Source organism: Phalacrocorax aristotelis, chromosome 22 (genome assembly GCF_949628215.1).
Source record: "Phalacrocorax aristotelis chromosome 22, bGulAri2.1, whole genome shotgun sequence".
NCBI classification, from domain to species: Eukaryota; Metazoa; Chordata; class Aves; order Suliformes; family Phalacrocoracidae; genus Phalacrocorax; species Phalacrocorax aristotelis.
In genome coordinates this window covers 3610076-3626795 of record NC_134297.1, presented here as the reverse complement: position 1 = coordinate 3626795, position 16720 = coordinate 3610076, and the positions used below count along the sequence as shown (strand labels likewise).

The window sequence follows — 16720 nt, the reverse complement described above, 5'->3', positions numbered from 1 at the left end:
GGTCTGCACGCCCCCCCCCCTCCCCCGCGATCTCTGTCACTCCCAAGAGCCCTGAGGTCCATGCCCTGCTAATGCTCCAGGTTACCACTCTCGGGCATAACAGGCCATGGTTATGAGCACCCATCTCCATGCATCTCCCAGGTCTTCCCCATTTCAGGAGCTCTCCTCCAGCGAGGATCTTGACTTTCTGCTTCTCAGGTGTCCTGCACTCATCTTCCCTCCAGAAATGACATCCCAAAGGAGGGCTCTGGGGAACAATGCTACCCTAACATGATGTCATCCTTTTGGATGGCTTTCCCAGCAACACACACCACACAGGCTGAGGGCACCCACTTGTCCTGCCTGCTGTCAGCTATTTTAGGTATGGATTGTGCCCTGGGTGTTGCCCTCTTCTCTCCCACACGCACACTGCTTCTCCTGCCCATCGGCACAGCCTACAGCTCTGTACTTTTCATAGCAGATATCCTACAGAAAAACAAAAGTAATTCTTTCAATTCTTCCATCCTTCCTTTTTTCCTCAGCATTTTTTCAGCAATCTCAGCCAGTAGCTTCAATCTCATCATAGTGAGGTCTTTGTGAGGGATAGGAGGAGCAAGAGGAGCACAGATCTGGGAGCAAGGCTTTGCAGGGAAGGGCAGGACTTACCCCTCGCAGAGGCTGGAGCCCTGCATAAGACCCAGCACACAGGGAGCCAGGATCTGTCTCACCTGCTTTGTCAGCAGGCTGCTCTCTACGCCTGGGGTTGGGGCTTTTTCAAATGCTATAGGTTGAAAACACCTGGGTATCAAGAGCTAGAGCTTCTGAATCCAAGCCAAGACAATCTGGGCTTTTAGCTTTACAGGGGTATGTTTATCTTAAACTGAGCCACAAGCAATTAGCTGCAGAGGGGCGCTTGAGATAAGTGCCCTTTCAGGTCAAAAGCACCTTTTCTGGGAAGACTGCCCAACCCACAGCCCTGCAGTGCCTAATGCTAGCAAGAGGGCTTTAACACCTCACTGAGCTGAGCGCTGTACACGTTGCATCCAGGAGAGCTGGCTCCTGAGCTTGCAAGTCCACCCATCTACAGAGCAAGGACAAGTGAACTTGCCAAGAGTTACGCAGGAGGATAATGGGGAATAAACCTCTGAGCACAAGGCATATCGCTTTGAACAGAAAGAAACCGTACCTGACGCTCAGAGCGTGAAGATCTCAGCACTGCTCCAACAGACTGCTGCAAGATGCAGTTGCCTTGCTGTCTTCCTCCTCCCATCTGCCATACTCCAGCTTGCCTTCTCAGAAAGGTTGTAACAGCTCACAAGCAACAACTTCGGCTTTATTTCAACTCACCGTTAGAAACTTGGGCCACTACCTTAATCTGCAAGGCTATCCTCCACCTCACTTCCTGAAAACGACCTTAAAGTCATGTCCTAGTCACTACAGACATGCATCTCCCAAAGAGCAAGCAACCATGCTCTTCAGCCATGTGTCCACAGGTGCCCCATCCTCAGTAGCCAGCCTTATAACTGGTCCCTGCCCTCCCACACCAGCAGCCGCTGCCTGGACAGAGGGCTTGCTTCTCCTATGTACTTATTCAGATTTTTTAACTCAGCCCAGCTCCTGTCCACATCGAGAAAATCTCCTGCTCAATTCAGGTGGTTCTTTAGATGGAAGTTAATTGGTCCATGGGGAGGAACAAATCTGAAGTTCAAAGTATTACTGATGCTGGCACTAAGTTTCCAGGTGCTCTGAGCTGCCAAGACAGCTGCTTTCTATCAAGCGGGCACTGCTTTGCAGTATGATGGCACTCACTCCAGCAAGGCTAAGGCTATTTAATTCAGGCTTATGCTGCAGTGAAGTCAAGCTCACCACAGTGTGTGTGAAATCCATCCTTCTTCAACTGCCCACACGGATAGCCAAGGGCGAGGGTCTGGGCAGCAGTAATCTGTAATGCAGGCTAATGTACAAGCCTATCTCATGCCGCACTGGAGCCTTCTGCAGAAATTCCAGCTTTGCTGAGTTTGGCTCAGAGCTGGAATTAATTTTGGCAGCTGTTTGGGCAGGGAACCAAGCACCTTTCATTCATGTACTTGACTTTTTGATTCATATATATATATTTGAAAAAATAATGAAAGAAATGACAGAGCAGCTCTTGCTATGACTAGCTTTCACTCTGTGAAACATACAGATCTGTGTTAAAAATGGCTCAATGGCTAAATACACAATCTGCTGCCCAGGGGCAGTTACTGTATTTAGATATAAAACAGGTTATAGGGCTCTCAAATCCAGATCCTTGGTTCAGGGAGAATCTTCACATTCAGGAGAAAAGTCCAAAATCAGACCTCTGAAGCAAAATTCTGCGCATGCACCTATCCATGTCACTCCCCCTGCAATTGCACAGGACCGTGCCTGTAAGAGAGAGATATGACCTTTTCAGTGACCAACCCCTCTCCCCGTCCCCTCTCCTTAAAGCACATTTTCCTTTTCCTGCTGAATTAGCACTTACATCAAACCCTGTCACCTTACAGATGTACAAAGCAGCAGCACAGCACAGGGCAGTAGCTGGCTGCTGTGCCCAGGCGCACTACGGCTTTACCCGGGCTGTTGAGCAAATAACTTTCATTAAACAAGCAAATGAAAAAATAGAGCTCTATGCTGATTTGCCACCTAAGCAAGATGGCTCTTTTCCGTAACTACCAGCTGACTTTCCCAGCCAGATGCTCTGCACAGAGAGATCTATACCTATAATATGTATGTGGATATATAATGAATCAAAACAAAGCTTAAGGCCTCTTGGGATGTACAATGTAGTCTGCCTCTCAGATATTAATGAACAGGAACAGATCACTAAAAATAACTCTGCTACAGAGGTGCGAAACACAAAGAGGGGGTCTGTCTCGCTGAATCTATGCCTCCCTTCACTCCATGCCCTGTAGCATTGATTTAAGATATACATCTGCTTATTATTTATTATTCATATTATTACAGTACTGGATTCCTTAGCCGTAGACGAGGAGCTCATTATGTTTTATGTGGCAAAACTGCAGCCTGCAGACAGACACCCCCTCCCACACCAGCCTCCCAGGCGAGGCAAGGGGCACTGCCTGCCCCAGGGTGCAGGCGAGAGGGGCAGCCTCACAGGCACTGGGCTGCCTGGCACATGCCACGACACCTTTGTCCTGCAGAGCCACAATGGGCAGGGCAGGTCACCCCACTTTGCACCAAGTCCCTCTTTCTTCCGTGAAGGCTCCCTGGAGCATGAAGCTCAGTTCATTTTAAGCAAACGCCTTCAACCCTGATCACATGAGATTCATGTAGAAACAAACCTCTGAGGTGGAAGAAACCATCAGTCTCTCCCTCTTTGGTATGTGCTCTTCAGTCAGTATGCCAAAGAGGCTCCTCACTGTTTAAAGTCAAAGCACAAGAAAGCAGGGATGCAGGACTTCTCCAGCCCTCAGGTACTGCTCAAGTCCTCACTTGCAGCCTAACCCAGTTCCCGTTTGCTTTCTCCCAGGGCTCCTCACTCGAAGTGCTTGCTTTCCTCCCGCAGTTTTCTCTCACACTTCGATGGTGCTAATGAGCCTTCTGCCTCTGCAGGCAGAGAAGCCACCCAGTGCAGTGCATCCCCAGGAAAACTTGTGTTTGAGCCAGTGGGAACAGTGTGCAAAACCCTGCAAGCACACAGTGACCACCCAGCGCCCGCGTTCTCCTCAGATACCGACCTCAGCACACCTGCACGGAGCCTAAATGCTCTGCCCTAGCGTCCGGCACCAAAAGCATGCAAGAAAATCACTTTTCACCTGATTATTTCATAGAAGAACAGGTTAGATACGAGACCACAGCAATCACCAGCAGCGCACAGCCCCTTTTGAACAGCTTCAGTTGCCTTTTCCTGGGAGAAAAATCGTCTTTTATCCTGGAAGTAGCCTCCATGGATGAGTTGCCTTTACAAGACCACTCAGGACAGGGGAGGTATGGCTGGGAGATGGGGCACTGTTAGCTGCGCTTCCTAGCACTGTAACACAGCAGTACCTGGGGAGAATTGCAAAGAATCAAAGGGCAAGTCTGGACAAGCAATGCTGAAAGGGCCTGGCATCTATACTGGTGACCTTTTTAAAAATAAAGATTTATGCACGTAACTCGGAAAACATAAATAAAACATCACTCTCCTAGAAGAATAACGAAAACAAAATTAAAAGGGCAAATAGTTAACAAATTAATATTGTGTTTTCTCGACTTCTTGCTACTCTTCAGCAGCAAATGACAAATAACTATGAATCTACTTCACCTTAATGAACTTAACTGGGCCTTTTCAATATTGGGGAAAATGAAAGATTTATGGTGTTTCAGACCAAGACATTTACGAAGTCATGCATCAACAAATACGTGTATACCTCCCATCCTACTACTACTCCACAGTTCTCTATTTCTTTAGGCTCTCAGATTCCATGAAAGCCCTCAATAAAACATGAAAGCCTTTTTTTTTTTTAAAGTCCAATAAAATCAGTGTAGGCCAAACCCTACATACAAGTGCTCAAATGAGCCCAGTGAGGCATGAACTGAGCAGGGAAAGGAACTGAAGCTCAGGCACCAAGTAGTACTTCCCAGCTCCGAGGGCTGGGTGTGCTGGTGGGCCACATCCCAGGGCAGGTCTCCAGGAGATGGGCAACTACTGTGTGGATTTGAGGGGAGCCACAGGGCACCCCTGGGAAAGCCTCTAGCTTGGGCTCCTAGGGATTGGGAGTGCAACATACACAGGGAAAGCATCTAGTCCCATTTAATGTCAGCCTAGCTGCAGCCCACACCTGCTCCTGTCACTGCAGCATGGGGACAGCCCTCCATTCATGCCTTATTTCTCCAGATGCACCTCGGCAAACATTTTGCAAACAGTGAACTCCTCCACCGTCCCTTGTGCCCAGAAGGTACCCCTTGATCTGACCCCAGAGGAGCTACACCCTCCTCCCACCCCACTCCTCGAGCCAGGCTGGTATTATCACAGTCCAAACAGACTTGAAATATTATGTCCAACGAGCTCTGCTGCCCTCCAGGCATGAGGGTATAGCCTCGGGCACTGGGGCCCTGCAGCTTGCAATGGTGACCAGTGCAGAAGGATTACTTTTAATCCTTTAAAAACAGTTAGGTCCACGCACAGAGAAGCCAGCTAATCACACGTGTCTCGGCGACCTGCTTTGTTTCCAGCCCAGTTCTTCCCCTCCAGTCTGCTGCCTTCTGTGCCCTCTCCTGCACAGGCAGTACCTAACGACTCTGCTCCCACCAGCCATGGGGCAGCTGGCCACGGAGAGAGTCACCTAACCCCTACTAGAAGCTTTGTTTTCTTAAACACTAATCGTAATTACAAGTGAAAAGGTTTTCCAGCAACAGCACCACCATGTGAGACTCAGATTGTTTCTCTGCTTTAAGCTGATTGCAGCAGCCTTGCTGAGTTCAAAGCCAGAGTAAGGCCGTTTCTCTGCTGGGGAATAGCAAATTGGTGGATGGCAGTTGATTGCAGTTGCATTGGTATCACCTGCAAAGGCCTTGGATATGCCAGAAAGCAGCACTGCATAAGGAAAGGAGTTTGTGTTTAAACATGCTCCTCTGCCTCTGCGCAGTCGAGAGGAGTGGAGTTTCAAGCCGTGTCAGCTAGGTGCCACCAGGATACGGGGGCACTGGAGCTGGCACAAGCCAACCTGCCACAAAGCCACAGCCCTCCCCACCTGCTATAAAGGGCACAGTCCTGTTTCTCCCCATCTTGGGCTGCACCCCTGGAAGGAAGCATTTGCGCTTGCCCATGGGAGCCGACATCAAAATTTTCCCTTACGGCATCCAGGGGACTGACTGCACCTTCATCATCGGTGGCACTATCATCCTTTAAAATGGTAATGTTAAATAACATGCTGCCTTGTGGGATCTTCTCTGCAGTGCCTTTAGGAGAATTATGTATATCCTCTGGGAGTTGGGGAAGCTGAATTAAATGGTCCACAGTTCTGTTCATCACCATTATAATTCATTTTTGCCTTGCACATTTTTAATGCTCAGTGCTTCTTCCTTGTTGCAGCCCTCCAGCTCAGACCCACCAATGTACAAACTGCATTGGACAGGGCAGAAGCACGCCATGCAGCGATGGGGCCTCTACCTCCCTGCACAAGCGGGTTAGCATCATAAGCACATCGGGAGGGTAATTACACAGGTACGCAAGGCTGCACAAACGATGCTCTGCTACACAGGTCTGTGACAGGGCGATAGGTTGGAAATAGAGGGGCACTATCCAATCGTAGTGATGCAGAAAAAGCTGGAAGGATGTCTCCAGTCTGCCTCTTCCCACCTACTTCAGCATGCACAGCTGAAATGCCAGTGCTTTCCCACGACTCCACATGCTCTGGGGGATCCCAAGAACATTTTCTTGACGTTACAGTTCCATGATCAGAGCAGATGTAGAACATTCACAGCCCTTTAGGTATTCCAGATTTCTGGAAACATGCCGAGATGCAAGGACAAATGACCCAGGCTGGCACTTCTAGTGACACCCCACTGTCAGTTTGGATTCATGGAGTCTTTGACCACACATTGCTTCTCTGGTGGATGAAACCCTACCACAAGCACTGGGATAGCAGTGCAGATTGCCTCAATTATCGGCTGAGCAAGTGGTGGATGCATTTTTGCTGGGCGTGGGGTAGAAGAACACTAGGTTTCACCGAACAAAATACCCTAAATGCTAGAGCTGCATATCTTGCTTTTGTATGAGGTTTGTAAAGCCGGGAGGTAGAGGGAGGGAGGCGATTTGGATAGACAGAGGCAATTACAGAAAACAGCACTTTGAAGTGCTGCAGGGCTGAAGGAGGCCTCGCAAGGAGTTTGTCAGTAGACTGTATGTCAGTGCTACTGAGCCTACTGCTAGTTAGGGCAATGCCACGTATAAACTATAACTTTGGGTTGTATATGAATTTTAAATGAGCTGTTAGTACACCTAATGAATCTAGCAAGAGAATACCCATTTAGGGCTCTGACGGTGTGCTCTATAAGACCAAGTAAATAACTCAAGTAAATTTCCTGACGCTTTATTGAACGTGAGTCAACAAACAAAAAACAAAACCAGAATTACTTCTACAGCCAGTAAATACCGCTGGAAACCAGAGCTAGGGGAGATACTGGCCCACAGCGCATTGCACCAGCCATCCTCATTGCCTGCCACTGGGGTGGGCAGAGGGGACCTGATGTCATGCATGCTTTTGGTGTGGTTGGAGGCAAGACAGCATGTGCAAGGGCAAGTACCAACTACTGGGTTTTGCTCCCAGGACATTTTGGTAGGACATACATTGGCTCTTTCAAGGGCTACAGGGTGTCTCAAGGCATTCCTTACGTACCCCCTGGAGCCCTTGAAAATTTCCGAGAACATGTCCATTCCTGCATCACTGGCCAGAAACAACTTTTGAGCGTCTAGGGAGATAATACCTCACCAAGGCAGACCAGGTGAGCTGACTGATAAACAGAAGACAATCTTAGTTAAAAGACACTGATGTGCATAAGCATGTGGGTCAGTGTTCTTCCCCACAAAGGGCTCCAGGACAATGTGAACTAGGAGACGTTGTCCAGGATTGGATCAGAAGGGAACACACAGAGTTTGATGCTGAAGAAAAAGACTGGAAAAAAGGTTTGCTGTGTATCCAGCAGATAAATAGAGCATACAATAGGCTACAGATTGTTCCTATGTATGCCAAAATCACAGGGAAGGTCACCCTGTAGCCTACATTCTGCTCTTTTTTTTGCATAGATGATGCCTCTAAATCTCACTGCAATGCAACACTCCTTGGTCGGTCCTGTCCAGGCTAGCAAAACTTCCTGTCACTGTGTGCTCAAAGATTAAGCAATCTGCTGCCTAGAAAATCCATTGAGAAATAGCAGGGCCAACATCCACCCGAAACCTCAAGAAAGCAGCAGCAGGGAAGGTCAGCGCTTAGTTTAAAAGCCAAGCGCCCCTGACTCAGCACCACTGTGCCTCCTTCTACCCTGGAAGCCAAGCGCAGCAGGCAATAATCTTTTCTAGCAACTCAGTGAGGCAATGCCCTGTCTGGCTTCTTATGTTCACCTCACATTACTAATCATATAACTGTGCATTTGAGCAGTCCATTACCAGATGGCTTTCAGAATTATTTTAAATGTTAGCTTGCATTTTCCTTGAATATTTAAATGTTCATGCTGGCCTGTTTTCGTTTTCTATGAAGTGCATTGATTTATGTTGCTAGATACCATACCTCCCTGCTTGCCAAAAGCATGCATTTGGGAATGATTTCAGGGCTGCTAGTAATATTTTTTCTCTCCTTTTATTTTGTACTTTATTTTTATTAACTATTTGCTGGATATATTGCCAAAATAAAACTGTGTCTTGAAGAAACAAAACCAAAACCCCAAACCCCTCCTCAGCTCTTTGCCCATCTGCTTCAGACATCGTTATCAGAGAAGTTAGCTCTGCGGCCATGAGCAAAGCAAAAGCAGCAGATATGTACTAACAAACCTACCTGAGCTTCCCTTCCCTCACTAAATTCTTGCTTTAGGCTCACATGTGATAATCAGCCAGGTCCAAGGTCAGGACTGCTGGTGTCCCATTCTCAAGAGGCAAGAGGTGACTGGAGACACCTGTGCTTTGACTGCAGGGTCTCTGGCCACTCTTACATTTAACACTATCTGGCACAGAAGCCATGACCTCCAATGCCTTTTAGAAGGATTGGCGAAGTTCCTTCCTACTCCCTCAACAACATTTCTCCTTCTTTGAAATCTTGACTTCTACAGTGCCTCAGCAACATCCTAATACAAATTCTTCAATCCTAGGACGATTCCAAAGACAGATTTCCACTGCCTTGCCCTGTGCAGGCTAAGGAAATCCAGCATTTCCATCCTGGACTAGGCAGCAGTGGTCTAAGTTTTAAGAGCAACTGTGTCTGGAGCAGCTCCATTATTTTGACAGGAAATAGAAAAGGCAAAAGCAAAGAATTCTGAAATGCATGAAGATTTTAAAACCGGAGAGACGGGTCCAAGAGAGCAAAACCTCAGTGTCACAGAGTTCAAAACCACTGGTGGAGTGGTCTCTGGGTTGGAGACCAAAGCACCAGCAGACCATTGCTGGGGAACTCCGCACAGCAGCCTAACCACAGCACTGCAGCCCTCAGCCTCTGTAGGTACACAGTGCCAAGGAGGAGAGGCTTATGTCTAACCAGCAAGTGCTCAGCTATTCACCACCATGCATCTCTGCTAAGCAGAGGCATACAGTTTTGTACCTGTACGAGGCAGCGGGACCGGGATGTGTGAACCACGCCTGTGTTCAAGTGTGCGAGCAATTTTTATTACAGGTACACCTTCAGGCCCCAGCAGTGTGTCAAGATCTCCTTCACCCAGCAGCAGATACCAGGCACAGAAGACGAAACTATTATTTGGACAGATGGAGAGAGACAGATTTTCTACTACCATCGCAGTTGCTCGTGTGTCCCCTGAACACACAGACACCCCGGCTTCTTGCCTGCCATCAGGGGTCAGCACTGACGTGGTCTCACAGCAGCCACCACCAACTTCATTTAGGGAGGCCCTAAGCATGCACCAAGCTGAGACATGGAAGCAGCAGCTAATCCCACCTGGCAGTCACTCCATTGCAGTGCAGCACAGATTTTCATTTCCAGCCCTTAGCCAGGAACACAAAAGCACAGTCCCGTGCCTCTCAAACACCTCCCCGTTTCCTTCTGGGTTGCACTGTGGAGGCGAACAACCACTCCAGTTCCCAGGCTAGTTTGCAGCCCAGTGCTGCTAAGTGTGCTGCTGGGGGAGCTCCCCTTCCCCTCACACTCCCAGGCACCCACAGTGCTTCCCCCACAAAAGGGGATGGCTGGGACACAAGGCATAATGCGGGATCCTTCGCTTTCAGCACCCTGATAACATACCACCTATCCCCATCCCCGCCTGCTGGTTCAAGTGGAGGACCTGACAATCAACATGAAATGCAGTCTGCAGAGCTGAGGCTATGCAGCATCAGTGCTCCACATGAATCACAGATGCTGGGGATATAAAACACCCAGCCACCCTTCCCAGAGTCCTGCCAGCACAGACCCTCCCTTGCTGTACTTCTGAGCAGCTCCACGCTCCACTAGCAGAGGGAGTAATTTTACTTCAGGCGTCACCTGTGAAAGTTGCAAATGGCGACAGGAATAGATTAGCTTCTTATCTGCAACAAATAGTTAATAAAACCAGCTAGCATCTCCAGAGAGAGCAGTTAGGAAAAGCAGTTTCCTTTCTAAATAACAGAGCAAAGCATCAATGCTATGAATCCTCACAGGCAGGAAGCGAAGACGACGGTACCTCTTCATGAACACTTTTTAATAAAGCCTAAAGGAGGCCAATTGCATAGGAATCTTACAGATGGAGTATTTTGGGGTTATTCATGTTCTTGTGGTACCATGTAAGTAGGTTCAGTTTGGCTCAAACTCTCCTTGCTTATCAATGTGGGGACAAATAAATTTGTGAGCAAAAAAACTATTTCCTTTTGTGTGGAGCTTAGGAGAGCTTCAAGGGGGGTAGGGCGTGGAGGTGGAGCAAGCTTCATTCCTCAGTGCCTCTTTGAGGAGTGGCTTTCACTTCAAATTTATACAGAGAAGGATTCCCATCAGGTAACATTGCCACCATAAAAATCAATGCAAATATATGTACGCTCAGTGTAAACTGTATTTGATTTACAAGATGAGGAGAGAACATTTCCAACATGCAGGTGGGACACTGCAGGTCAGCAAGTGCCTCAGCCCCACCAGCACCAGGACCCTGCCACCGCAGGCAGGGCTTGGCTTCCCTTCTCTGAGCACATCTACGCCGAGTGGTCCAAATAATGAGCGGAAGGATTGTTAAATGCAGGGCAGAGCAAGCTTTGCACTCACCAATCCTCAGGGAATGGGGGCTGGCAGCGATCTTCATTAGCCACAGCAGAAGGAGCACCAGAGGCGCCAAGACACGGGGCATCTTCTATAAATCCTCATGGAGCCCTTTGGTGGTCTGGGCATGACATAACTCTGCAGAGAGAGAACACACGGCACCCTGAGCACCTCAGCTCTCGAACCAGCGACTCAGAAGGATGACACTGCTTCCAGCTTGCCAAGTACTTGGGGACAAAGCGTCTATTTACCAAAGGAGGAAGCTATTTACAGACTATGAATTATTCAGGAATTGGAGTCAAACTGGGCAAAGAGCTTCTAACAAAAAATGGAAAAGAAACGCAAGGAAAAGTCCAAATATTTCATCTTGGCATTTCTAGCATTTCCACAAAAACAAGTGGAAATCAATATTGAGTCACATCTCTAATTTTTCTTTTTATTTTCCCCTCTTTTTTTTTTTTTTTTTTTACTCAAAGCAGCCTGCAAATTAAAATATAGTATCAACTTCTGGTTTTAGGATAGGACAAAACATTTTCATACCAAAACACGATTTGAGGGGTGGGAGTTGAAGACTGAGAGTCACTTTGGCCACCAAACTGGAAACCAGCTCTTTGTACTGCTCTAGCCCCAATGACAGTCACTACCTCCTTCCCTCCATGTCATGTGCAAGAGGATTCAGGACAAGACCAAAAGCAGGACCATTTTTTTCTCCTCTTACAAGGTAACACCACCCCAACACACAGAGGTCTAGCTTTCAATGTTGAGACAATGTCAAAATGAAGAGCAGTAGGTGGAGAATCCACAAACCTATCATTAGTACAGATATTGGACCTGGCTGTCCCACAGCAGACTCCCACAGCAGTTAAACAAATTTTTAACAAATACCATTTTAAACAGCTACGTAGAGGGTAGATTTTACTTTATAGGAGAAATGGTTGTCCCTCAAGTTGATAATATTATCTCCACAGGCAGCAATGTCCTTAAATGCTGACTTTGAGTATTTCACTGTTACCTTATCTCTCCCTTCTACCATTTCCTGGCAAGCATTCTCACGCTACTCCATTTGTCTAATTCTTGGGCCAAATACTGAAGTCCTGACACAGGCAAAGTCTTTAGTCTGCCTTTGAAGTTACCAGGGGTTTTGTTCGAGAAAGACATAGCTTTTTACTTGCAATTTTGTAATTCATCTATTTTTAAATTACATTTAGACTTCCTCCATCTCATCTCAGCACTCCCCAGAGGGACTATCCCCTTTTTACAGACAGGAAAGGGAGGCAGAAGAAATATTGACACATGGCCATAGGAACAGAGGCAGCACAGGGACTCATCAGGGAAGCCCTGCACGCCTCCGCTACCAGGGCTTGATCTCTTACTGGATCACATCTCTCTTGGGAAGCTCCCACCAGCAGCCCTGCCTTCTGAGTCCTAGTTCTCTCAGTATTGAGAAAATTGAGGGACCCCATGCTCAAATGTCAGTTGGACATTTGAAGAGCATCCCAATGCAGAAGTTGAGTGCTCAACATATTTTTAAAAAGCAGAAGCTGCCAAAAACCACCTGGAAATCATTAGCCACCTCCGAGAAGGGCAATGGCAATTTTCTCTTTTTTTTTTTCTCTCTCTAAGTGCGAGTTACAGAGTAATGCCTAGGGAGGAAAAGCCCTAAAAGGTTAAGCGCATGGTAAATTGGTTACTTAGATGCGCTGGCAGCAGCAGAGACAGACTGTAGAGCAACGTATCATTTGAGCACTTTGAAGCAGTTATTTCAAAACTTTCCAAGTTATTGATGAAACAGCAGGATCACGTCAAATTAACTCACACAGGTGTTACAGCCTAGGCTGCGGAACCAGCGCTTGCAGCACTGAAGTCGCACGCAGGCACACACACATCCCCTCTCAAACCTTCCCTGCCGAGCCAGAGGAGGAGCAGGGGGCACCTCAAGAGGAGCTTGAGGTCTGCACCCTGAGAAGCTGCATCGTGCTCAGGATTGGCTCCAAAGCCACTCCCCAGGACTCACAGTCTTGTTTTCCTCCTTTAGGTCCCACTTCTTGCACCACTACCCTAGGAGTGCTTTCAGTGCAAAATACATCCTGAGCAGCCCTTGCCAGTCGGTCGCAATTAACAACTACATCTTGACTAGGCTACTGGAGACATCAGAGAGGGAGAGGCAGAGAAAGGCTCCGAATGCATCTTGAGGCACGACTGAGAAACCTGGCGATTGCTCGTCCCTGCTGTTTCCCCACCATGGCCCTGCTGCAGTCTGCCAGCTGCTGACACGTTACCTCTTTGCTCAGAAGAGCAACTCATCACAAGGTGTTCGTACCAGAAACCAGCAGGAACCTTCAGGAACCTTCAGCACTTTGCACCACACTTCAGCAGCGTGCCTGCACCCCCCAGCCCGCTCCCCCTCCTCGCCCCTTCCCTGGGCAGGCCCTTCAGTGCTAACGCAGGTTTCCCAGCCACAGCGCTGAGCTTGTGGCTCTGGTAGAGGCAGTGGGATGACAGCTTTTGGCTACACTCCCACTACCCTCTCTTCCTCCACCAGCGTGCACTTCTCCTCCATAACATTGGCCACATCCATCCAATATCATCTGGCAAGGAGTTTTAAGATCATGTCTCTGCGCAGATAAATACAACGATCCCACCTGCAGCAAACACTTGGTATCTGCATCTAAAAGGCAGCCACTGTGAGGGAGAAGCAGGGCAGCAGCCTAACCGTGACTCTGGACTAAGGCAAGGAAAGGCGGATTAAAAAAACCCATTTTTCCAGTGAAAGCAGTGGAGGAAAATGCCTGCCTGCCATTTGCGGAGGATGCTGGAGTTAACATCCCAGTCATTCTCTGCCAAAGCACTATGGGATCCACATGCCAAAATGGGTGGTTCTTATTTTAGACTCTGCAAAGACGAACTGCGCGAGGGTAACAACTCCAGGCAAACTATGAACATCCAAGGTCTGGGAAAGGGTCCCATGACTTCTGGCTCCAAGGGACAGACCTCAAGGCCATCTGTCCTGTTTGCAGCCTGGTTTGGAGAAGACGCAAATTATGAGGCTCCCAGAGAAGCAGCTGCCTTTGCATCACCAGCTTAGAGTTAATAGCAAAGCTAAATAATAAATACAGGGCACCCACTGTGCTCTGCTATGTGAGCAGCAGGGTTGTAATTACCTAGAACATGGAGCACAGAGGGATGCTGCGTTCACCTAACATGTTACCCACTGATAAGAACGGCTTCCTAGTACTTCGGTTTTTGAGCACAAACCCAAGGAACAGCTGTCAGAAATAGAAATACACCTTGGGGGTTGCCAAAGAGCAGAACTACAGAGGCTCCTACAACTTGTACCCGTAGACCATCTGGTTGATGGAGGTGCTTGCAAAATACCCAGGGAGTGCAACACAAGGACACTTCCCCAGCATCACACCTGTGCCACCAAGCAGTGGGAACAGACGCTGGAATTCGAGATGTAGGATAAGAGGGAAAAGAGAGCGAGGGTTTTTATTCCTAGCCTAATATGAAGGTTTCAACTCTCCAGGAACAAAGGTATTTCAGTCCCCACGGCTCTCCATCTCCCCAGCCCCCAAGTTCCTCCTGCCTCCTACTCTGAATTCAGGCACAAAAGGGTGGTAAACACAGTTCAACCCCCTCCATCGTAAAGTAATTTTTGCCTTGCTGAGCTAGCCACCCCCCCAACAGCTTTTGCTTCCTTACAGCTGCAAGGTGCATCCGTCTCTCTCTCATCTCCCCATGAGAAGCCATAAAACATGTTTTCTGCCCAGGTGCAGTAATGAATTACAGGTACGACTGGGGTATTAACTCCAGTGCAGCCTGAAATTCCACACAGAGGAGGAAGAAAGATGACATTCTTTCATGCAACACAAAGCAAGAAGCATTAGAAGCCAAGAAAACACTTAAGAGAACAAGGATATTTAGCAACTTGCTGCACTAAGTCTTGTGCATGTGAAGATTACTTATCCCAACTCACCCTCACCACAGCTTGCTGGAAATAAATCAAACCAACTTCCTTTACTGAAGTTTCCACCAAGAACATGAGAACATTTGTCAGCCTGTACATTTACAGCTCTTGCATTAATGGTTCCTCTCTATTGTACTGGCAGTGTGCTATGATAGCCAGCAAGCCCGGTTGGTGGACAGCTGTTTATAAAGCAGTCTGATTCTGCTTCTCCCAAAAGGAGTGAGCTGGGTAGAAAAGAGTTCCATAGGTCCTTCAGGGTGGTACATGCTGAATAGCTGGTGTATCATCGACTGGTCCCTGGCTTCTCTCTGCACAGCACAAGTATGTAATTCTTTTTCTGTTAAACCCTTTTTCACCTTTAGCTCTGAAAATTCAAGAGAATAAAATAAATCAAGATAGTACTCAATAGTTTTGAGTTCTCTCTGGAGATAGAAGTCTCCAAATACCAAGCAGAATTATGGACGATTTGCTTCTCAGAGGAAGCAACTTGCTTCTGAAACTACTTATACATTATTAATGACTGTGCGAGATGGTACTCTTCTTTGTTGCTATTGCCACGTCTTCCTGGTATTTTGAGATTTTTGCAGAAAAATTCTTAGACGATACAGCAAAAGCCAAAAGACAGAATAAAATTTTAAATCACAAAGTAAAACTCTCTTGAAGCTGTCACACCAATAGTGAAGACATCCCTGAACACCAGCCACCTCTCTTCTCTCCCTCTTGTTCCCTCTGCCCAACCTGCCAAGGACACTCAAGAAATCCAGGTGTATTGCTATTTCTGTTCACACCTCCGCAGATACTGCCGCCTTGCAAAATCTGTTTTTGCCCTGCCACATCTGGCTCCAGCACGTTGGGGAGCCCTGGAGACGAGCTACATCCAGGCAAGACAGGGCACAGCATCTCCAGCTGCACTGGTACTTTGCTCTGTGGTCCTGGAAGGGGTGCCAGGACCAGGCTTTCAAAAACCCCAACGTGTGCTTTATCCTGATGCAACCTCCATTTACTTCTCCTGCAAAACCCCTACGCCATCATCTGCAAGCTCACTGAGAAACCACAAACACCCTTTAAAAATTGGCAGCAAATTCAATCTTACACAGGGAATCAGGAGGCAGACTTTTACCCAACTGCTAGTTTGGAGGTGGCTTTGGTGTTGATGGATCTTTCTGTGCATCACCAGAAGCTTGATGAATGGTGAGAAAATGCAGCTCAAGCAAAGCTAGAGTAATCCTCACAGCTGAGACAACAAATTTAACAGCTGCAGAGCAGCAAGGAATTCTGAAACACTGTCAGGAAATATCAACAAACAACTTAACAGAGCCTTTTTCATTCTTTCGACAAGCAAAGAGAGCTATTTCCTTTTGCAAAGCTTCATCTGCAGAGAGGCTCAAATTTAAATGGAACTGACAAGAGGGAAAGAACCTGAAAAACATTTCAACAGGTGACTGTTGCTGGGCTTGAGAAAGTGCCTCTGTGTCTCAGGGGGAGGGGAGGAACTAAATTGCAAGGCTGCCCCAGGGATACAGAGACGTAAGTTCAATTAAACCAAAAAATCACTCCATTTAAAGCTATGAACAATATGTTTTCCTCAGCAAAATGCATAATTAGCATGGGTAAATCATTACCACTAGGTATTGTTGCAGTCAAAACCTCAGTCAGATTGAAAGAAGGATCAGACATTTATAAAGAGAATGAATAGCTAGAATTACAATAGTAAAGCAAAAAAAAAAAAAAAAAAAAAGAGGAAAGAAGATTTTGGATGGCATGTAAACCCGTCACACCGCAAGGCACTGGCTAACTCCCCGGGTTTGAGGGTTAGAAGAATCACCCCTTGGGGCAAGCCTCCTTACACTGCTTCTGGAAGCAGCTAGTACTA

At 47.5% G+C, this 16720-nt stretch overlaps 1 protein-coding gene across 5 annotated transcripts in view; it reads right to left on the bottom strand.

Annotated features, from left to right (window-relative positions):
- GRIK4 (glutamate ionotropic receptor kainate type subunit 4) overlaps nt 1-16720 on the bottom strand; it is a 208863-nt gene that overhangs the window by 124972 nt on the left and 67171 nt on the right. For all 5 annotated transcript variants that reach the window (XR_012664078.1, XM_075116301.1, XM_075116302.1 and 2 more), the window contains exon 2: nt 10887-11018. Coding sequence is in view for 4 of the 5 variants with exons in the window: in XM_075116301.1 (XP_074972402.1) it covers nt 10887-10968 (82 nt within the window). In the remaining variant the exon portion in view is untranslated. The remainder of the gene's footprint in view (nt 1-10886; nt 11019-16720) is intronic.